The 24,394-nt window shown below is 35.7% G+C and overlaps 2 protein-coding genes and 1 pseudogene across 3 annotated transcripts; 2 read left to right on the forward strand and 1 right to left on the reverse strand.

Annotated features, from left to right (window-relative positions):
- Positions 1-2,451: 2,451 nt before the first annotated feature.
- Positions 2,452-3,754, reverse strand: LOC147552528 (protein EXORDIUM-like 3 pseudogene; annotated as a pseudogene). Its single transcript, XR_015238513.1, has one exon. The product of XR_015238513.1 is annotated as a protein EXORDIUM-like 3 pseudogene (transcript).
- A 5,605-nt stretch (positions 3,755-9,359) lies between these two features.
- Positions 9,360-12,703, forward strand: LOC147552529 (transketolase, chloroplastic-like). Its single transcript, XM_086665349.1, has 7 exons — positions 9,360-9,910; positions 10,215-10,305; positions 10,425-10,530; positions 10,623-10,905; positions 11,015-11,163; positions 11,246-11,399; positions 11,515-12,703. The coding sequence occupies exons 1-7, from the start codon at positions 9,410-9,412 to the stop codon at positions 12,472-12,474; spliced, it is 2,244 nt and encodes a 747-aa protein (XP_086521475.1). The 5' UTR covers positions 9,360-9,409; the 3' UTR covers positions 12,475-12,703.
- A 2,659-nt stretch (positions 12,704-15,362) lies between these two features.
- LOC147552530 (RNA 3'-terminal phosphate cyclase/enolpyruvate transferase, alpha/beta) lies at positions 15,363-19,893 on the forward strand. Its single transcript, XM_086665350.1, has 8 exons — positions 15,363-16,016; positions 16,989-17,233; positions 17,550-17,703; positions 18,350-18,564; positions 18,649-18,766; positions 18,877-19,087; positions 19,293-19,354; positions 19,474-19,893. Exons 1-8 carry the CDS (start codon positions 15,666-15,668, stop codon positions 19,690-19,692), a joined length of 1,575 nt encoding a protein of 524 aa, XP_086521476.1. The 5' UTR covers positions 15,363-15,665; the 3' UTR covers positions 19,693-19,893.
- Positions 19,894-24,394: the final 4,501 nt, after the last annotated feature.

Below are 24,394 nucleotides of genomic sequence, written 5' to 3' on the forward strand. Positions count from 1 at the left end.
AAAAAACCTACTCAAAAATAATAATGTCAAAAAAACCAATTTTTTTAACATTTTTCAAAATGTTCACAACATATGTAATTATGTTGCTAACAAGGCAACATATTTTTTTCATAATTCCATTTTTACCCTTATACGTTGACAACATATATCATTGTGTTGTTATAAAATGTTGACAATATCTATAATAATGTCCCGACTTATTATAAAATGTTGGCGTCATATATAATTATGTTCTTAACAACATATATAATGTATTAGTCAAAATATTATTTGTTCGTTAACGGATTTGTTAAATACAAAGGATAATATGCATAACATTTTAATTTTCGTAAAGGACAAATAAAAAATGCTTTAGTCTTTATATTTATGTCGAAAGCAAAACAGAAAATGCGAAAACCATTTATTTTTTCACAAGACAAATCGAAAAATGTTGTAGCCAAAATGTTTGTGTTTGTTTGTCTATGTAAAATGCAAAAGAAAAAAATGCGAAATATTTTGGCAAAACAATGTATAAGCAAAAACGAATTTGTTCAAAAATTTACAAATTGTTGAGACAAACTAAGATTTGTTCAGAAATTTACAAAATTGTCGAGAGCAAACCAAGAATTGTTCAGAAATGTTCAGAACGCTGATTTGGGCGGAAAATTTCATTTTGGAGGGTAAAATTGTATTTTTACCTACTAGGTTTTTTCCTCATTATTATTTAGTATTGGGCCTGATTCTTTTTAACTTCCCCATTTTGGGCCTTATAATTACCGGCCCTATATTTATACGTCAAACAAAATTCAAGTTCAAAAAATCAAAGACCTCTGAGTCAACTCGAGAGAATGATAGTTGATTCGTCTCTTTACCTATCTTCTTTTGATATCAATTCTTGGATTGATTCGAAGGCTCATAGAGTCTTCTCCACAAAGAAAGATCATAATAAGTATGGGTTGTCAATAATAGTAGGACCCATATAACTCATGTCCTTTGAAAATATGGAGATTATAAAACATTTTTTCTTGATTATGTAATTCTCCTTATTCAAGGAGTTATGTCCTTTATCAATTTTCAAAAATGTCGTCTCTATCTCTCACTAGATTTTCAACAGCCCCAAGTGTAGGGCACCTTAAAATTGGTTGTTTATGCCTAGTGGGACACCTTGGCAGAGTGGGGAAGGTATTTAAAAATTTTGTAGTTTTGTATTGTCTCACCGGCCAACTACCGACCAAAGTCCTCTCCAATTTCTTCTATCCCCATTACCAAAGGCTCACTTTTTAGAAGGTTTGGATGGTGGTGGTAGTGGTTGTACTTTTATACATTAAATTTGGAGTATTTTCAAATTGTTGATTAATAAAGAGACAAATTAATGAGAAAGCAAAATTAAGTGTGAATATTTTTTCCATCGTACCAATTCCTTTCAAAAGGTTCCCGTTTCTGTTATTTCTCTTCGCTAGTAACCTTCATCTGGAAAAAAAGAAAATCTTTTCTGGCTTCTTCTAATTTTCTTTTTTATTACAGTGTGGACGTCATTTTAAAAGAAGAATAAAGAAAAAGAAACGAATGTATTGACTGTTAAGGATTGATTAACGGAATGATACTCTTAAAATCTGAATTAGAACGCCAGACAAATATAAAGACCAAAATTTTCAATTGGTCAAAAATCTAGGGCCAAATTAGTTTGCCCTTTTTGTGATGAAGAATTTGTTGTTTGGAACTTGAATTTTCAATTAATTGTCAAACATCATAAATCACTAACAAATAAGTAGTCACATTTGAGGAGGCCAGATTGTTTCTATTGAGGCAACAAGGATCCAATTTTTCCAATACTAAATCAAAAGATTATTGGTTTTATTTTTGTTGCAATTGGTTGGTAACTAAAGAAACTTCGAAATATTAACTCTTAGCAACATTTATAGTTTGTCAAAAGGTTTTAAACATAATGTATATATTAAACCCGAGAATTTAAGACTCAAGAGAGCTCTGTATCGATTAAGACAAAAAATTATGTTTATGTCACCAAATACTACAAACACTTTTGTGATTGGTGATTAGGGCACTATCATTTTGTGCTTGTTCCACACTTATGCAATAAAGAGTGGGCAAATCTAGGACAAACCAACTTATATGTCCAACTGCCAACAATTCTTGATTGGAGTGGTAAGAGGTATAGTCTTCCACGTTAGAGGTCAAGGGTACGAGACACGCTGAACAATCTTAAAAAAAAAACTATATGTCCAACTTTATAAGTACCACCTGCCTAGGGCAAATTAGACACATTTTTTGGTTGCATAATCAAGCAAAACACTCTCCTACAAGCAGTCAAAAGGACTAAAATTTGGAACCTAATTCTCACACCCACATTTGAAATTTGAACTTCCTTGGGTTAAAATCTCCAACCCTTCCAAACCCAAATTGTATATCAATGATGGGTTCCCTAAAAAAAAATATTAGCTGAAAAATATCAAGTGACCAACAAAAGATCTATTCATTCATCAAAAATCATAGAACAATACAACTATGTAGTAAGTATCACTGAACAAAAAAAACCAGGTTTAAAGATTAAACCATTAAAAGAAAAAAAAGTAAAAATAAACAACAATTTTCTAATTTTACTGATCCAGTGCATTAGGACCAGAACAATAACTTACACTAGGGTTCCAAACCCATTGAACCAAGAACCTCCGTCTGATTCCATTCATATTATACGTGGCACCATCTTTACCCTTCAACATTTGACCAGTATAGGACCCACCACCACCAGTTCCATAAATACCCTCACAAAGATCAGCTATTTCCGTTGGAAAACTAGGATCAGGACCAGCATACCAAGCGTTGACTAATGGATTTGTTGCCAGCTCAGCAATCTCATGTCCAATCACACTTATCATACCATCTACTCCCACGTCATCATTTGGTGATTTCATCGGTTTTATATTCGGTATGTAATTCGGTACCGCAAATGGGTACGCACAATAACCTGGGCATTGTTTAGCTGAGTTACCCACCCAAGCGTAGGGTAACGTATACCCAACTATTGAAGGAAATGTAAAATAATGAAATCCACATACTTGGTTACAGAAATCTTGCACGTGTACATCATCTGATGTGAGGAGTAAGTAGACTCCACTTTTAGGGTTTACAGGAAGAGGACGCGTAGTGGACGTAACGGCGCTTTTTATCACTGACTGAATTGAAAGCCGAGTTAACGATTTACCGTGTGAGTAGAATCGGTCGTTTTTTTCTTCACCCACGTGAACTGATCGTGAAATGTTAGCGCCGGTTTGATCTGTGTAGAGTTGTACAGTTTTCCACCAACTTGAAACTGAAGGATGTTTTGAATCAACGGCTGAGATTGAGTTTAGAAATTCTCTGATGATTTTTTTTTGTGATTTTTGCCACGTGCCGTACCAGATTGGATGAACTGTTATACTTGAAGTGAGTACTGGTCCCATATGATAACGAAGGTGAACAAACTCAGATGAACCTTCAAATTTTTTTGAACTACCGAAGTTGAGATCATTTGAGCCGTTGATTTTTTTGTGATGAGAATCGTGTGGCCATGGAGATGAAGAAATGACTGGTTGGATTAAGAGGAGGGTAGAGAAAATGGTGAGGACGAGAAACACTGTAACAGGTAAAGCCGCTGCCGGAAACCGGCCAACGTAGACACCGCTCATGTTTCCGGAAGACTTCTCTCTCTCTACACTTTCTCTCTCCTCTCTTATCTTTCTCTCGCTAAAACACAGAGAGGGTTCTGTGTTTGAGTTTGAAATTTGAAGAGTGAAGTAGAGAGTTGGCCTTTATATATACGGGAAAAGAGGAGGGAGAGAATGATATGGTGTGGGTTTGATTAAGTTAATATCTTGCAGGAGAAGGAGCAGAGCCATTGATTTCCGGTGTAATGGAAAACAGGTAGATAAAATCTAGCTGTCAGTGGGGGCCACTGGGGATTTCAGAAACTGAAACGCTTTTTGTCTCACTAGACTTTAGTAGAGAGCGGGAAATCTGCTGAGATGTATTTTTGGTTTTTGGGTTAATTCTCTTTCGATTCTCAAATGTGGCCAAATCACTATTTTAAACCTTCATATTGTCTAACACGTCTTTTTAGCCCATTACTTAGCAAAATCCAAACGGAATAACAACGTTTGACTTTCAGATCATCTAAATTCAGTTCGTTTGGCTTGGGCTCGAACATTTAAAGCTTGTAGTTTATAAATATGTTTACACGAAATCAAAATTTGAAAATTTGAAATAAAATTAAGTCGTCTACTGGTTATATTATTGTTTTAATGCCAGTTTCCTTTAAAATAAAACTTGAAATAGGTAAATTAGTTAATTTTTACCGAAGCTTCGTTAATTTATATAGAATTTTGCATATTAAAATAACTAAATCTTTTACATTTCTTGTACCAATCAATCGAACAAAATCAGTTATATTGAACAAAGAGTGTTCTAAAATTTACCGGTGTTCACCTTTGCAATTAATTAAAATATCTATTGTTTGTTTCTAATTTCCCTCTTCTCGATTTCTATTGTTTTTGGCTTCTTTTTTATTTTTATCCCCTGCACTTAAGGACCTCACTAGTTGAAGTCCTCAAGAGCTATTCTGAGAAGGGGGGAAGTCTCCTTCTTCGGGCTTTGGAAATTAGAAGAGAGAGAGTGAGGAGAAAAGGACAACATATTTGACATTTTTGTTCCATTTTCTTCCGGTTACAGAAGTTCAAGAGGTTACCTGGAATAGAGAAAGAGAATGAAGAATAACATATTGGATTGGTGAGAGAGGAATAGAGCAAAAAGTTTAAGAAAATAAAGATAAAGTTGAGAAAAAGTAATATTTAAGAGGTACAAAAAAAAAGGTCGCGACTTTGGGGCATCCAAAACAATCTAAATGTCATAAAGACTTGGTCAATCAAGATTGACTTATAGGACATATTTATTTTCCAATCCAAATATTTCGTCGATTAAGTTTTGCACATAACCTTCATATTCACCTCAACTCCACCGCCACAACTTCTGGCCACCATCCGATCACCACTCACCACCATTTTGTTCTTCTTCTCCTATATCTCTCTTCCCTACCTGTGCAAGAAAATCCATGAGGTTAGAAGAATCGAGGAAGTGAAGATAAGGAGAGAAATATGGGGAAGATGAATTTAAGTTAGGAGAAATATAAGCGAGTGAAGCCAGTTTTGATAGAAATGGGTAGTTTGAATACAAAAGAGGCATTGGAATTGTAGTTGCACGTTTAAGGTTTAAATTTCTGGTTATAGTTCTGTATCTCTGAAGAAGAAAAAGAGAAAGGAGAAGATGAAATAAGATCGAGAGAGAAACATAAATTTGTAGCTAGTGATGATCGAAAATGGCAGTTATGGCCGGAAATTACGATGAGTGAGGTGGAGTGAAGATGAAAATTAGGGGGAAATAACTCAATCAACTAAAATTTCGAATTAAAATTAAAGATATCACCTAAATTCATCTTGATTGATTAAGTCTTCATATCGTGAAGACTATTTCGGATGTCCAAAACAACGACAAAAAAATAAGTGTTGAACAACTAGGAGTTTGTCATAAAAGGGACAAACAAAACTAAACCCAGGGTTTGTTTGGGTTTCATTTTACTCGATATGAGAGAATAAAATGTGTATAGTTAGTTGAAGTCATCTTTGATGCATTAGTAGTTACTCCATTTCACAAGCGAGAGTGAAAGAGGAGCGTAGAAAGAAGGTAGAGTGGAATTGGACTGTTGGAGAGGTAAAGAGGGGCGTGTGGTGGTGAGCGTAATGGTGGAGTAAATTGCGGAGCTAGTAATAATAATAATCTATTATAATGATAACATCAATATCCAACACAAGAGAGAGAAAGGAGAGAGAAAGGAGAGAGAAAGATATACAGTAGAAGATATGGGAGTGAGGGATTACTACTACTACTACTGTATAGCTAGGGAGGTAAGTATCAATCGGAACAGCTGGATATGGAGAGGACTCTGTTTGAAAGTGTTGTGGGCCCATTAAAAGTGAAGATTGATAGTAAATTTAGACAAACCTCGCGTGACTATTTAAGGTTAATCCCCTTTAAGGGTAACTTGTGGGACCCTTCTCAAATTTTCTCATCAAAGGCAATTCCTATGATAAAGACACTCAACACAACCCCTCTCTATTGGTGTGGACTAGGGCTCCGAATCGATTTGGATGTAGGTAGGGTTTACTCCTTCCCTAATGGTCAGGCTGAGATTTTCAGAGTAAGCAGGGAACCAAGTCGAAAAGGAGGAGTCATGCGAGCGAGACAAAGAGTCGTAGCCTGAATGGGCGAGCTCTTGGGCTCAACCCAAATATACACAATCAAAGGAAAATACGAATAGGGTACAACACTAGAAATCCGATTAGCCAATTAGCCAACAAGATTGTTATTCTAATTAATCACATTTAGCCAATTAGCCAAAATATGGGCCAAGGGAAAGAACCATCTCTCTCTCTCTCTCTCTCTCTAAACATTGGTCAAAACCACATCCTAATAAACAGTTGAAAGGAGGTAGGAAGGAGGAACATTATTTATGCACGCCAGTTACTGGTGAGTAAAGTATGCAGTATTGGGTAGTACTAATGACAGTAAAAAAAAAACAGAAGACAAACTCTGTGTTGGTATTGAGTGACCCATCGGAAAGGCCTTTGGACCAGAACAGTCCATTTCATGATATCATTCATATACTCTCACCTACTTTGTTAGTTTTTTGAATTTGTTTTGTAACTTTTCTATTTTATGAATTTGCAAATGGATTAGAACTTGGAATATAACATTAGAGTCATAACAAATTTTTGATTCATGGGTTAAAGGTCCTTGTTGAGTCTTAATGAGTTTTTCATCCATTTATAACTTCAAATAAGTTTAAGGTCCAACATTTTGTTGACTTTTAAGAATTTTAGATTATTTCAAAATGGGGTTACTATAACTAATGTTTAAGAGTTCAGAAATTAATTATAAAAATAGTAAATATTGTCCTTCTCAAAATATGAAAACCAAAATAATTTTCTGCCTGTCCAAAAATACTAACGGAATCTCTTTTTAAAACTATCAATTTTGATTGTTCTTTTGTTAGTTGAGTCCCTACTGGATCTTAATCGCTTTTCAGGTTTAGTGTTCGCCTCTTTTTTGATTACTTTTATTTCTTTAGAGAAAATATGAAGATCTACGTGCACCACATAAATGGTTAACTTAGAGGTTAGACTTACAAATTATGGTCCAAGTGGTGCCTACAAAAGTTCCCTTAGCAAGACTAGTTCTCTTTCCACTTGCAATAATTTGTCAATATTAATGATGATTATTCTTAATTTTACAGCTAAATATACTGTTATTGGTTGAGATAATCATTGTTATTGGTAATTATTACTAACATAATCATGGTAAATATCAGTGCTATCATTAATCAACCATCATTGTAATATTTATATAGTGCTTGAGGGAGTTTGCAATTCTTTTCCTCCCAGTATCTTTAACCAAATAAATACAAACAAAATTCATCTTTAACAATTCTTCCTTGATCAACCAAACAATGAAAATATGTATTGCGATTACTAGAAATCATGTGAATCAAAGATGACCTTAAAGCCTCAAGATAAGAGAGAAGAGGTTGCTTCTTAAAGTAGATGACAATTGTGTAACTTTTACCAAAAATGAAAGTTATATGGACACACCAAGTTTAAAGAGCCCAATCCACATTTAGGCCCTAGCGCATTTATTTGGCCTTCTTTTTTGTTAGGGAAGTACCATGGGGACCCGTTTTTACCATCTCTCCTCCCGAAGCTAAAAGCACCTCACCCAAAATTGAGGCAAGGGTGCCTATTAAATATTTTATAAACATTCTTTTCCCATGGGTTAATCAATGGTGAAGATAGAATTTCCCAAGCCAAAACAAATAGACCAAGAACCCAAAAAGATATTTTTGGGTTTAGCAGACTGGTAGGTTAGGTCCATACTCTGGAAAAAAAAATCTAGTTTTTTTCATGTTGTTTTTAGTTTCTTGTTCTTTTATTTTTCACATTGATGTAAGATTTTCAATTCTCCGCTATTCATGATGACCAATGATAAAAATTTGGGAGTTGCATAAACTCAATAACCAAGTAAAGACATTTGAGGGGTACATGTATCCTATGAAGCATAAGTCAGAATCATTTGAAATATTCAAACAATTCAAGAATGAAGTAGATAATCAGTTTAACAAGAAAATAAAAGTCATCCGATCTGGTCGAGGTGGTCAGTATTTGAATCAAGAATTTGATTACTATTTAAGAAGTTGTGGAGTTGTGTTGCCAACTCACTCAACCTGGAACACCTCAAATGAATGGTGTGCCCGAAAGGAGAAGTCGAACATTGTTAGACATGATTCGATTAATTCTAGTTGGTCTTCCTACCACTTTTTTGGAAAATTTGAGATTCGACAAATGAATGTCAAATTCGTCTTCCTTAAAAGAAATTTGGAAGAAGACGTGTATTCATGCATCCTGAAGGATTTCTGTAAAGAGGCTAAACCTCTCAACTATAAACATAACCCGTCCCGATCAAAAGGCAAACAAGGATTTAGAATGGAACATATCCGAGAAGCAAGTTTTATCTCGATGAATTTGAAAGAGTTTAATGAGGACCATCTCTATGTTAGCTCATAATAGGTCCGAAGTGAGCCACTAGAGATTGGCTTAAAAGTCAAAAAGTCAAGACGAAAGAAAATTTCTATTGATTTCATGTAAAGACCTTTGGAATCCTTTGTCAAAATTAAGATAAATAGATAATCAGAATACACCACTACAACTTTTTTACGTAAGTTATTATAAAAATTATGAATATATAATATGAAAATACATCATAAATGGAATAAGATATATAGCTACCACTAAGATATTTTAGACCTTAAAAATCCAATAAAAAAAGGGTCAAAACCATCCTATTTCTTGTACATTTACTTTATCTACATAGCCATTTTACTTCTACCAAATTTCTAACTTTTGACCAGTACAATCTAGTGACAAATCATTCTTTAATTATTCAAATTATAGGCATATCATCTCCTCTTACCACCCTATCGTGTTAATTAACTACCAAGACCGATTTTTTTCATTTTAAAAGAAATGGTTTGATTTTGGAACTCTTCTCTCTCTAGAAATCACACGAGTAACCAACCGCAAAGATAAAAGGATTTTTGTTGGTTGGCTATGCTTCTTCAGCAACTCTCTCTCTCCTACTCTTCGTTGGTAACGTCAAAGATAAAAGGATTTACTTGATTGGCTCTGCTTCACTCTCTCTCTCTCTCTCTCGTCTAGCTCCTCTTAACAACCCAAAATAAGCTTGACGAAAGAGAGTGTAGTCTTTCTCTCTCTCTCTCTCTCTCTCTCTCTCTCTCTCTCTAAAACACCACCACCACCACCACCAACCAACCATGGCAGCTTCTTCATCTCTAACTGTTTCACAAGCCCTAGTTGCCCGTAAAATTACCCACCACCATGGCTCCACTTCTCACTCTGATCGTCTATCCCTTCCAGGATTCAGTCTCAGCACACTATCTGGTGGCCGAAACATCAAAACCCCATTTTCATCTAAAATTATTTCCACTCGAAATCATCGTCTTACCTCTTCTTCTCGTTCTTCAATTCGTTCGTCAGCTATTGAGACTTTGGAAAAGACTGATACAGCTTTGGTTGATAAATCTGTTAATACAATTCGTTTTTTAGCTATTGATGCTGTTGAAAAAGCTAATTCAGGTCACCCTGGTTTGCCAATGGGTTGTGCTCCAATGGGTCATATCTTGTATGATGAAATTATGAGATATAACCCTAAAAACCCTTACTGGTTTAACCGTGATAGGTTTGTTCTTTCTGCTGGTCATGGTTGTATGTTGCAATACGCTTTGCTTCATCTTGCTGGCTATGACAGTGTAACGGTGAGTAAATAATTTCATTTTGGAGTTTTAGAACACACTTGATGTTCAATTTCTTGGGCAAGAACTGTTCTTATTAGATGATTGTAATTTGTAAATTTCTGCTAATTTTGAATGTGGGTTTATGCTAAAAGTTTGATGAATTATGTTTGTTTTCATTTTATCATATACACATAAGAGAAGAAGAGATGAGAAAATCAGCTAAAAAGGAAACAAAAATGTATAGCTATGTGCCATATGTTAGGTTTTCTTTATGTTATTATTCTCTTGGTATTGAACATCTACTTGCTCCAAATTGAACTTCTAGGAAGAAGATTTGAAGACTTTCCGTCAATGGGGAAGCAGAATTCCAGGTCACCCCGAGAACTTCGAAACCCCTGGTGTTGAAGTCACTACTGGTTTGTTTCTGTTCTTCAACTCCTATTGATCCTATTTGTTATATTCTTGTTTGTTTGTTTGTTATCTTGGATTAGCGGAGACGGAGCTTAGAACTACTTTTGATTCAATTTATTTTTAGGCCCTCTTGGACAGGGAATTGCTAATGCTGTTGGATTGGCCCTTGCGGAAAAGCACTTGGCTGCCCGTTTCAACAAGCCCGATAGCGAGATTGTCGACCATTACACGTAATCACCTCTTTTTAGCTTTTACTTTCTCTTTTTTGCTTGATTATTACAACAAAATTTGGGTTTTACTTATTAAATTGGGATGTATCTAGATATTGTATCGTCGGGGATGGATGTCAAATGGAGGGCATTTCAAATGAAGCTTGTTCTCTTGCTGGACATTGGGGTCTTGGAAAACTGATTGCTTTCTACGATGACAACCACATCTCTATTGATGGTGACACAGAGATTGCTTTCACTGAGAATGTCGATACTCGTTTTGAAGCTCTTGGGTGGCACGTTATTTGGGTTAAAAATGGTAACACCGGGTATGATGAAATCCGTGATGCCATTAAGGAAGCTAAGGCCGTTACAGACAAACCCACTTTGATCAAGGTATAGTTTTCCTTAAATATACAATCCGAGAATTATAAGATATTTGAGTCATTATAGTGTTTACTTTACACTTAATGATAGTTTTTAATGAATTGTTGTGTCTTTTCAGGTGACAACTACCATTGGTTTTGGGTCCCCAAACAAGGCGAACTCATACAGTGTACACGGAAGTGCATTGGGTGCTAAAGAAGTTGATGCCACTAGGAAGAACCTCGATTGGTCATTTGAGCCATTCCACGTTCCAGAAGATGTGAAGAAGTAAGCGACTTAGTATAAAGAATATCTCATAAAGGTTTACTTCTTCAGGATCCATTTTCAAAATATCTGAATGTGTATGCAGGCACTGGAGCCGTCATGATGCAGAAGGTGCAGCCCTTGAGGCCGAATGGAACACCAAGTTTGCAGAGTATGAAAAGAAATACGCAGAAGAAGCTGCAGAATTGAAGTCTATCATTACTGGTGAATTCCCCGCTGGCTGGGAGAAGGCTCTTCCAGTAAGTGGCGATCTGCTTAGTCTAGTTGATCGTGAATATTCGTGTTTATGTTTTCTATGATTAATAAAATGGTGAAATCAGTGATATAATGATGATTTACTTTTCAAATTTCCAGACTTACACCCCTGAGATCCCAGCTGATGCCACCAGAAACCTATCTCAAACATGCCTAAATGCTCTTGCCAAGGTGATCCCTGGTCTTATCGGTGGAAGTGCAGATCTTGCTTCATCGAACATGACCTTGATGAAAATGTTTGGAGACTTCCAGAAGAACACCCCAGAAGAGAGAAACGTTAGATTTGGTGTCAGAGAACACGGAATGGGTGCTATCTGTAATGGAATTGCTCTCCACAGCCCTGGATTTGTTCCATACTGTGCAACCTTCTTTGTTTTCACTGATTACATGAGAGGTGCTATGAGAATCTCAGCTTTATCAGAAGCCGGAGTTATTTACGTGATGACCCACGACTCAATCGGGCTTGGAGAAGATGGCCCAACCCATCAGCCCATTGAGCATTTAGCAAGTTTTAGAGCCATGCCCAACATTCTAATGTTCCGACCTGCTGATGGAAATGAGACAGCCGGTGCGTACAAGGTTGCTGTTGTTAACAGGAAGAGACCCTCAATTCTTGCCCTTTCTCGTCAAAAGCTTCCAAATCTTCCCGGAACTTCTATTGAAGGAGTAGAGAAAGGAGGATACACCATATCAGACAACTCCTCTGGTAACAAACCAGATGTTATCTTGATTGGTACTGGGTCAGAATTAGAAATAGCCGCCAAAGCTGCCGATGAACTCAGGAAGGAAGGAAAAGCAGTTCGAGTCGTCTCATTCGTTTCTTGGGAATTGTTTGAAGACCAATCTGATGAATACAAGGAGAGCGTTCTTCCAGCTTCAGTCACTGCTAGGGTTAGTATTGAAGCAGCTTCAACTTTCGGGTGGGGTAAGATCGTAGGAAGCAAAGGAAAGGCAATCGGAATTGACCGATTTGGAGCAAGTGCACCTGCAGGAAAGATATACAAGGAATACGGCATTACAGCAGAAGCTGTTATCGAAGCGGCTAAATCAGTTTCTTAGGCTTCTTTAGTATTGGATTTGTTTAATTTCTTTCTCATTTTCCGCGTATTTGTCATTTGGAAATTGGGTTCCTGCTTGAAATCAGAAAAGAGACCTGTCTTAAGAAAGTGTTTGAGTAAACAACAGACTCTTTGAATTATAAGTAAAAGTAATAATATTTTGTTTCATGAATAGCAGACCTTGTATCTTCAAATTTGAATAAAGAACCAGAGAACTAATTCTATTTCAATCATGTCTACCAATATATATGGTTCTTCATAGATGAATTGCTACTCTTTTTTTTTTTTTTTCCGATTAGTCGTTATTGTTTGTTATAAGTATGAGTGGGATAATGGGTATCAGTATATGTTCTCAAATCTATCAATGATCGATAAACGAATCATTAAATTATTCATACTAGCTAGTAAAGTTCCCCCCTTTTGGTCTTTCCTCTCTGTTTAGTTTGAACTTTGAATGATGTTCAAATGACACAAATATCTTATGTTCCCAAAGGGATTTTTCAGTTTATCCTCTAAGAAGAAGATTCGGATAATAGAGATAGTTGATGATATTTACAAGGGATGGGTAGGATTTGGTAGTAGTGATGAATTGAAGCCATTCAGTTAGGGTAAGGTTAAAGATATCTGTGCATATTTGAGGTTACCTGGTTAGGTCACCCAAAGGCCTAAAGCCATTCAAGTTAAAGATTAGTGGGACCCATAAATGGCTATCTATATAGAGGATGGCTTAAGTTATTTTTTTTGGTGGCTTTTATCCACATTGTCATCTTGTTATAAAACCTTCAATTAGAATGGTTACTACTTTAGTGATGGTTATGGTGATAGGGACCCATTTTAAAAACAAGTATCTAGAATATCTTTTTGGCATCTAAATTCCATATTGTTTCAACAAAAAAAAAAAAAAAAATCTAAATTCCATATTTTAATATATTTGTGAATAACATAAAAGTCAAATGCTCCCTATTTGACTTCTAAGCTTAAACTTTGAATACTCTAGAAAATGTTGAAATTCATACCCATATCTTTATGTGATAAGTGAATAGTGAGATAGTATATGAATCTTCTAGTTTAGTGCTTGTAGATGATTCTATTAGAATTTCCAAACTATATTTTGGAGCAGTATATGAATCTTCTAGTTTAACTTGGAAGACACCTCAAATTTGCTGCCTTGGTAACATTTAGCAATTCTTACTTCCAAACATTATTCTATAGGCAACACCATTTGGGCACAGCAGATCAGTTTCTTAAGGGGTCTCCTTCGGCTAAAGGCGCTCCTTTAATTGACTAACGAAAATCTTTGATGGAGTGTATATATGTATAACGAAGATGGTGAGTGCACTTAAAATTCCCACCCCTCCCTCCTCCAAATATCAGGCACTCACAAATTAACAAATTAAGAGAGTAGACTTTCGGGCACCTTCAAGGGGTCAGACTCAGACCTAAGATAACTTATACAATATAGGATGTTCCTATGCACAATGTCCGGATGGTAGCCGAGATGCGTATAAGCCAGAAGTTTATGACTGGATGACAAGATTCCATGATGTGACTTAATGTGCTTGGCATAGTGGTTGGTATCCTTTATGATTAGCGAGAGTCTATGACTTAAGGAACCTTCGTATGGGAAAGCATGAGCGCATTAGCTCGTATGTTGGGACACTATAAGGTATCGTGTCACCTATTGTCAAGGCCATAATGACTTGAAGGTCACGACTGCTCCCGAAGATTGGTTATTAGAATTTCAAGTTCTCTACTCCGGCCGGTGCGTTTTGAAAATTATGCCGGGTCAACCTAATTGTTTGCGACATTAGGGCCTCGTTTGGTTCCGCTAAAAAAAAGCTAAAAGCCAGCTTTTAGCATATTTTAAGCGCTTATTGAAAACTTTACGCGTTTGGTTCAAAAAAGTTGTCGCTTATTTTAAGCTAGAAAAGCCCATTTTCTCTAAAAAGCAGAAGCCACGATTTTGTGGCTTTTTTATAGCTGCTTATTAAAAGCTAGCTATGAAAATAAAATAATAATTTTTTTTGTCACCATCAATAAACATCCACCACCATCACAACCACTCCACCACCTCTGCCACCACAATCACTCCACCACCTCTGCCACCACAATCACTCCACCACCTCTGACAATCACCCCACCACCTATGCCACCATTCCACCACTTCCATACCACCTCCGGCGCAACTCCATCACCACCACTCCACCACTTTCGCCGCAACTCCACCACCATCACAACTATTCTACAACCATCAAATTTTTTTACAACCACTCCGCCACCTTCGTCACCACTCTACCACCATCACCGAACGCTTCACCATTTCCCCCGCAACTCCACAACCTCCGACGTAGCTTCACCTTCGGTGCAACTCCACCACTACCACAACCACTTCACCTCCATCGCCACAAATCGACCACTCCACCATCACACTATACCACCTCCACCAACCCCATTTCACTACCGTCGTTGCAACTTTACCCCCTAACCGCCAACACCCCCTCCATTCTACAACCACCATCACTACCATAACTCTGCCATCATTGAGCACCACCATAACACGTCCACCACCATTGAGCACTATCACCACCGCATTAGGTTCAAATTTTGATCTTTATGCGTTTATGAAAATTAAAAAAATTCTATTATTATATTTTAGTATTTAATGTTTATAATTTTTTTTATTAATATAATGATATAAGCATATTGTTTGATAACTACAATACGAAGATTACATTTTTTTACCAAACGTCATACCTAGCATTTTAAGATATAAAAACACTTTTTATGTAACGTACCAAACGATTCAGACAGATTTTTAAAAAGCGTTTTTATTTATGGGCTTATAGAAAAGCTCACAATATAAGCCACGTGTGTACACAAATGAGGCCTAGGCTTCTTTGGTAGTACAGTGGAATAAGCGGAAACCCGTAGTTTCCCGGGCAAACGGGTTCCCACGAGATCCATGGGGTAGGTGAGACAGAGCAACCAGACAAACAACAAAGGCTGCTCTCTGGTTAACGTGCGCATCCCCTCTTTCTAACACTCCTTTTCAGTGGGAGTTGTTGGTAGGTAAACTTTCAAATCTTTGAAATTGAAGAAGAAGAAGAACTCCAAAACAAAAATCATCAAAAACCCCATTTCTCTCTCATCATCTTTTCTCTCTCTCTATCTAAAGAGAAGAAATTAACAGAAATGGCGCAAGTTAGCAACATCTGTAAGGGTTTCCATAGTAGCACCAATTTCTGTACCGATTTACCTAAAACCCAGAAACCCAAAGCTTTTTCTTCTGTTTGGTTAGGATCTGAATTGAAAAAGAATGTGGGTTTTTGTGGTTTGAAATATGAAAGAGTCCTTGGAGATTCAGGTTTTCCAGTTAGGGTTTCTCCTGTTCTTAGAATTTCAGCTTCTGTTGCCACGAAAGAGAAGTCTTCAAGTGTACCCGAGATCTTGTTACAACCAATTAATGAAATCTCTGGTACTGTTAAGCTCCCTGGTTCGAAATCTTTGTCGAATCGGATCTTACTTCTTGCTGCTCTATCAGAGGTTAATTCTCTCTCTCTAAAGTTTCACTTTTTAATCAATTTGAAATCTTTTATTTGATCCGGGTTTTGATCTGGATTTAAAATTGTGCGAATGAATGAGTTGAGTAGATCAAAAGAGTTTGATTCGAATTTGAGTTACTTTATTTGATTGTTTTTATGTTTGTGAATTTTACATAATTTAAAATTTTAATTCTTTTAATCATTTTGTGATCAGATTGGGATTTATGTTTATTATAATTCACTTAGTTAGGGTAATCAATTCGGTCTATCAATTCAGATTGGGATTTATGTTCATTCTTTTCTATGTTGTTATAGTTTTCGTGTTAAATAATTACTTTGATACATAAAAGATGGAAGATTTTTTGTGGGCTTCTTTATGTTATTTCTCTTAGAAGCTTGTTAAAGATTCTACATATCACGCGTGTTGGGGAAGTTAGAGTCCGGTTATCTTTGAGTTACATTTATACGAAATGTATTTTCTTGGCGAGTTTTGTTGGGTTATGAATTTGATATTAGTTTATCATCGTTTTGTTTTGCCGACATTCGATTATGTCAATTACGGAACCGTTTTACTTATTATGGTTTATTCCCACAAGCGAGTACCACGACACATGGGTCTTACTTTTCTACGTTAAATAGACCCGTGTGTAAATATTTCTTGTCAAAAATCAAACTATCATACATAATGTGAACATTCCACTTAAATTTTTAGTTCAAACTAATCAATATGTAGGAATTAGGATCACCGAATTTCAAGTAGTAACTTTTGAATCTATGTAGTAGCCTTGTATATGATCATATTTTCTCTTGGTTCTACCGCTTTATCTTTTTACGAAATTCTCATACTGTGCATAATTTATTACTCTAGTTATAATCGACATTTTATTATAGTTGTAGCTCTGAATTTGCACAACTCTATCTCTGTTTGAGTTCTCATAGACCTTAGGTTCTGTTTTCCTATTTTTTTTGTTAGGGAACAACTGTGGTGGATAACTTGTTAGACAGTGAGGATATTCATTATATGCTTCGTGCCTTGGAGGTACTTGGTTTACGAGTAGAAGAAGACAAAGAAAATAAACGAGCTACTGTAGAAGGTTGTAGTGGACAGTTTCCTGTTGCGAAAGAGTCAAAAGATGAAGTTCAGCTTTTCTTGGGAAATGCTGGGACAGCAATGCGTCCATTGACTGCTGCAGTTACAGTTGCTGGTGGAAATGCCAGGTTTCTATCTATATACTTTATAACATGTAAACAGAGATAGTTGTTAAGTTTTTGGAGGAGAAAAGGGGTATGTCAGTCTTTCGACCATTATTCAAAAGAATGTGATTGACTACACTTTTACCGAATGTAAACTTCCAGCTGCGGATTGAGTAGTGAGGTTTTCATTTCTCAATGTACAGCCCTACCCTTTCTCAGGTCGGTGTGGGCGGGTAAGGAGGAAGAGAGATGAAATTTTTTACAAACTACAATAATATCAAATATGAATTCTTTTGATCAAGTTTGAGGCTGATGGATCTCTGACAATTGATTAATACAGTTACGTACTTGATGGAGTCCCGAGAATGAGAGAGAGACCAATTATGGACTTGGTTGTTGGTCTAAAACAACTTGGTGCAGATGCTGACTGTTTTCTAGGCACTAATTGTCCTCCTGTTCGCATAAATGCAAATGGAGGGCTCCCTGGAGGAAAGGTGAGGTTTATGTTCACTAATTTTTATCTCTTACAAAGTAAGCCACAAAATAAGATGGTCTCAATTTCGTATCTCTTACCCCATTGCATAATTTGTATGTGACCGACGTGCCAGTTTGAAAAGATGTAAACATTATTATGTTTGAAAATTTGTACTAAACACATATCTGAGTTGAATGGGCCCACGTAACGACCACAATTGCCTCATTACAACCATCATTAGAAGAACCATCCCATGACCACCATTTCTCGCACCATTCGATCACCACCATGCCGGATTAACTTTTCAAACACTAGTGGTTTGCCTGAGTACTTCCTCTGAACTTTTCATTAGAATCTTTAATGTAGTGATTTTGCTTTTGGTTCCCATAATCTATTCCTTTCGAAGATTCGTTTATTTCTTGTAATGTGAATAATTAAAGCTTTTACTTCACTAAGAGATAGTTTGGTTCCCATCTACTACTGTTCTCATTTTACATCTAGGTTGCTTTTTATATCTTGATTATGTTGAGATGATTTTAGTTTTTCTAATGGTTTCTTTGTGCTCATTGGTTACTCATACTGTATAGCCTTGAAGTTCAAACTTTGCATTAATATAAATTTATCGATACCATCGGTTGCTAAGTTTTCCGTGCTTCCATTTACAGGTGAAACTCTCTGGATCTATTAGTAGTCAATACTTGACTGCCTTGCTGATGGCAGCTCCTTTGGCGCTAGGAGACGTGGAGATTGAGATTATTGATAAATTGATTTCTGTCCCTTATGTTGAAATGACTTTGAAACTAATGGAACGCTTTGGAGTGAGTGTAGAACACAATGATAGCTGGGATAGATTTTTGGTCAAAGGAGGTCAAAAGTACAAGTAAGTTTGGTCTTATGAAAGCATTGCAACCTTTTGTGCATCCATAGTTAGTTTGAAGTGATGAAATCCAAAAATATGCAACAGATCTCCAGGAAAGGCCTATGTTGAAGGAGATGCATCAAGTGCTAGTTACTTTCTGGCAGGTGCAGCTGTCACTGGTGGTACCATCACAGTCGAAGGCTGTGGAACTAGCAGTTTGCAGGTACTAATTGTGCTTTGTATGCATCTGATATCGGTACCCGCGTTCATCTACTTTCTTTCCCTGTGAAGCAGCCTTCTCACTATTTTCTTTTTCTCTTCCTCCTACTTTAGGGAGATGTGAAGTTTGCAGAGGTTCTCGAAAAAATGGGAGCAAAAGTTACTTGGACTGAAAATAGTGTTACCGTCACTGGTCCACCTAGAGATCCCTCCAGAAGGAAACACTTGCGTGCAGTTGATGTCAACATGAACAAAATGCCTGATGTTGCCATGACTCTTGCTGTAGTTGCGCTTTTTGCCGATGGCCCGACTACCATAAGAGATGGTAAGATATGTTTCTGGCGATTAAGATTTTTGACATTTACTTAGAAGTGTAGATAATAGGCCTTTGCAGACTGCACTGGTGTTCAGTATCTTTTCAAATTGAGATTCAAATCTGACTCGAGATCTGAATTGACTTGAGTCAGATTTCATAATGTTGGTTTTTATACCATTCCCGTAGATCCTTACCGATTAATCTCGTTTCTCAGTGGCAAGTTGGAGAGTGAAGGAGACTGAAAGGATGATCGCAATATGCACTGAACTAAGGAAGGTTAGTTTCCCATTACCAACTGAACGTCATTTTATGCTTCCTTATAGGTGTTTTTATGCTTTTTTATTAGTCTTCATCACTTCATGAGGTTTCTTCTTCGTCATGTTGTATTTTCGTAGCTTGGTGCAACGGTAGTGGAAGGACCAGATTACTGTGTTATAACTCCACCAGAAAGATTAAACGTAACAGCAATCGACACATACGATGATCACAGAATGGCAATGGCATTCTCTCTTGCTGCTTGTGCAGATGTTCCCGTCACCATTAAAGATCCAGGCTGCACCCGTAAGACTTTCCCTGATTACTTTGAAGTTCTGAAGAAATTCACGAAGCACTGATCAAGGACAATTGTGAAATGGAAAATTCACCCTTTGTCATATTAGTGTCATTGTTTGACAATGTATCCTGAATTTTGTTTATTTATGTGTTCTTACCACAATTTGGTACTTGTGTCTGATACAGTTATATTCGTCCATTTAGTTGTTCCTAAGAGGGGGTATATTGTGTTTAACCTTCATTTAATGAAATAATTTTCGTCCCATTAATCTCCTGCATACCACCTATAAGATCATAACAAAAATCATGGTAGATAGGTTAAAGCAGATCCTAAATGATATTATCTCGCCCTTTCAAGATCTCTTCCTCCGTGGCGCGTAAAAGTCTAACAAAATCATTACAGGTCAAGAGTTTATGCATTCGTTCAAGTCTCTTAAGGGCTCTAAGAGCTACTTTGGAATCAAATTTGCACTTCTTTCTTTTGAGACGGATTTACTCAAGAGAGATGAGCCTCTTGAGAAACTCTTTAGCTAATTTGTGAAGTAGATAATGTTATCTCAAAAATCTTGCTTTAAGACCAAAAAAAGAAAAGAAAAAAGAGGAGCCTGCCATGTTACAACCAATGTTAACAATGTAAAGGAGAAAAAGTATGAGAATAGTTTAGGTTTGATTGTTTGGCAAGCCAAAGAGAAAAGAAAAAAAAAAAGGAAGAGAGACAATTTGTCTTTAAGATTAAGGCACCATCAAAAGGTATTTTGAGAATCATCAAACATAAAAGAAAAAAGTTTGCAAAACTTTCTTTTAGGTAATGTTAAACTTACCCAAACTGATCCAACAAATCTTATGTTGTACTAATTAACTTTTACAAAATTTCAAATTGTTTTTCCTTTGATTGTAAGTAAAACCAAATACCTTTATAATGAAATACAACATGTGATGTGACAATTTTTCCAGTTACAAGTTGTCTTTTTCTTTTTGTAGAAATTTCTACTCATAAGTTGAGCTTGTTACATCTAAGCACTATCGATCTGGTAAATCTAGATAATCTGATAACTTAAATGTTGTTTCCGCTAAATTTCGAGTGTCATTCTTGATGTGTTACTATTGATTACTATCGAAGTGTGTAGTGAAAAGTGAAATGGTAGAAGATTAGGAGGTTACAACTCACCCTTGTTTATTTTCTTTATTTTTGTTGAGTGAGTTGGTGCATGGTCTTTGTGAGTCATATCAATTAATTATATGATCCTATTACTTACTTCTCATCTAGTGAATTATAATACAAGAGATGTAACATGTTTGATTAGTCTGGAGAGAGAAAGTTGGTAGTTTCCAAGTTGCTTTTGGACTACTCACCCCCTCACTAGGCAGGGAACAGTTGTAGAGAGAAAGAAGGGAGTTAGATGTCCTAATAAATTCACAATTTCTCATTACTCACATGATTATTGTCTCTTTCTCTATCTTTTACTTTTTATTATTTTCCATTGAAAGACAATTCATTAGATATTGACAGGAAAAGAAATTAAAATAAATAAATGTTTGCTACTGAAAATATAAATAGATTTTTCTAAGGTCTAATCTAAATTTGTTCAACAAAAAAAAAAGTCTAATCTAAGTGGTGTGGGGAAAGTCTTGTACTACAAAAACTGATTGATCGGGTTCTTTTGAAACATATTAATCATTTTCTGTGCAATGAAATCAATTTACATAAATTTTAAGGTTGTATTTGCTAGTTGAACTTGGTAATTTAATAGGCATAAATTGAGTCAGTTTCTGACATGTGAGATGAAATAAAGTGAAAATGTGTAGTAATCAAATGATTCAATGATTAGAAAAAAGCTCAACATAATGAGAAAGATAGCATATCTCTAAACCTAATGTAGATTTTTAAAGAGTTAATTCCTATATGGCCCCCTACTTTGTGACCAGCTTCCTTTATGGCCCCATTTTTTTCGTAAATTCAAATATGGCCCCCTATTTTCAGATAAATGTCATTACTACCCTTCTTAATTCTAAATTTAAAACAAATAAAAAAAATTATTTCCACCTCACCCCTCTCTCTCTCCACCTCATCTCTCCCTACACCTCATCTCTCTCTCTCTCCAACTCTCCTCTCTCTCTCCTACTCACCACTTTCTTCTCCGGCAAGGTGGCTGGCCGGAAAATTTTCCGGCCGGCCACCTTCAAACTTTAAAAAAAAAAAAAAATTCTCTCTCCTCTCTCTCTCTAAATATTTTTTTTTTTAAAAATCTCTCCACTCTCCCTCTCTCTTAAACTCTGGCGAAGGGGGTTTCCCTTCGCCGGAGGGTCTGTTCACGAATAGAGGCTGTTCGTGAACAGCAACTCTGTTCGCGAACAGATCTGCTGTTCACGAACAGAGAGCTGTTCGTGAACAATAGATCTGTTCGTGAACAGATCCTCCGGCGAAGGGAAACCCCTTTCGCCGGAGTTTAAGAGAGAGAGAGTGGAGAGATTTAAAAAAAAAAAAAATTTAGAGAGAGAGAGGAGAGAGAATTTTGTTTTTTTTTTTTTTAAGTTTGAAGGTGGCCGGCCGGAAAATTTTCCGGCCGGCCACCTTGCCGGAGAAGAAAGGGGTGAGTAGGAGAGAGAGAGGTGAATTGGAGAAAGAGAGGTGAATTGGAGAGAGAGAGAGAGAGAGGGGTGAGGTGTAGGGAGAGAGAGGGGTGAGGTGGAAATAATTTTTTTTATTGTTTTAAATTTAGAATTAAGAAGGGTAGTAATGACATTTATCTGAAAATAGGGGGTCATATTTGAATTTACGAAAAAAAAGGGGGCCATAAAGGAAGCTGGTCACAAAGTAGGGGGCCATATAGAAATTAACTCATTTTTAAATTTAGTAGGATACATGGTTTTTATATGTAGCAAGAAACCTAGTGTTCAACAAAGAAAAAAAAAGCAAGAAACCTAGTGATAGTGCATCTCCTCCAAAATATGGAGGGGTCTAGATTCGATAGACGGGATTGCATGTTATACGCTTATATTCTATACTCTGATGTCTATGCCAAATGCCCTATCTTTTTAAAATCTAAATCAACAACATTTGAGTTATTGTCGTTCTTGATTTTGTTAGTCTCAGGTTCACTATTACATATATCTTTTTATAATAAAATTCTATATAGTTATCACCACACAAAAATTTAAAATAGATATTCGTAATTAGTATGTACCGAGTGTGACGAAAAAATTTATTTATGTGTTGGAAAGCCGACCAACAACTATAATAATTGTTCTTTTAAATAATCAACGATATCCGATTTAAAATCATTTTTATTTTAGCGATGCGTTCACTCCATAATTTAATACAAGAAGATTCCAATGGATATGACTAATTCAATAGGGCATTAATCTTCATAAATAAAGAGTTCATGGGTTGGAAGTCCAAAAATTAAGGAAAATTCGGTCTATGGTCCACCCATATAGATCAATAGGTTTTTAATCCTTTGTCCAAAATGGCCAAACTACCTTCAGTCAAAAGATTTTATACATCTGGTAGTTTGTGTAATGCATCTGGTAGTTTGTATACTGCATCTGGTAGTTTATACAATACATTTTCAAATGTGTAAATCATTTTAGTCAGTTAGTTTAGCCTATTGGTATCTGAAATTAGGTTAAGAATTATGCATAAATGACTTGGTATGAATCTTAGATGTAATACATTTCTAATTCAATATTTGTATATCGTATTCGGTAGTTTGTATAATGCATTATTAAGTGTGTAATTCATACTATTCAATGACTTTAGGTTCGAAGCATCTGAAAGATTTAAAAATTATTAGAAAGTTGAGTAACATAAATGAATTTGTATAAATCTTGGATGTAATGCATTTCTAATTCAATGTTTGTACATTGTATTTGGTAGTTTGTATAATGCATCTTCAAATTTGTATATTGCGTCTTGTAGTTTGTACGATGCTTATTTTAGTTTGTAATCCGTACTAGTTAGTCACTGTATATTCTAAGCATTTGAAAAATTGGATTATAGACTATTAGAAATGTTGAATGCATAAATTACTTTGTATATATAGAGGGTAAAGTTGGAAGAAAAGAAAAAAAGTTGTCTACAGATGGGATTTTGTGCAGCATTGAGATCTTCATTTAAATTAAATGTGAGTTTATAATTTATTTTTGGTCTTTTGATACATTTTGAAGGATGGGTGGACTATTAGCCCTATTAGAGCCTTGTTTTTGGACCTTCAACCCATTTTTTCAAAAAAGAATAAGGCATTAATCAAGCATTGAGTATAAGATTTTTTTTTTGTTGACACATTAAGTATAAGATTTGATGTTTAACACTCATTGACCTCATTTTTTATTTTTTAAGAAAAGAATGATTTCAATGTGTACAATTATTGCTTATTAAGGATTTGGGAGTAAAAAATACACAACTAATAGTGTCATTTGGATTAATAATAAATTAAAATTTTCAATCTAATCTTGATCATTTTTAACTTTTGCAAACAACATTACGCGAGAAAAACAATTTTACACTTAATATTATTTGAGAGAAACCCCCAAATAAAATTTGTCATTTAACTTTAAATCCAAAGGCACACCACTAGAGAAGATAAGTTCATAAGGGTCACCGTAAAATTTGAAATAAGTTAAAGTTGGAACATAAAAGTTGAAATTAAATCAAGAGTTCCAATTTGTGACCAATAAATTTTTCGAAAACAAACGGTTAAAAAGTAGTATAAAATTAATGTTTAAGTTCGACTACCGAAATCACAAGGGCCAAAGCAGAATGGA

This window comes from Eschscholzia californica, unplaced genomic scaffold (assembly GCF_041429995.1).
Source record: "Eschscholzia californica isolate CP2 unplaced genomic scaffold, dmEscCali1.0.p SCAF_3, whole genome shotgun sequence".
NCBI lineage: Eukaryota > Viridiplantae > Streptophyta > Magnoliopsida > Ranunculales > Papaveraceae > Eschscholzia > Eschscholzia californica.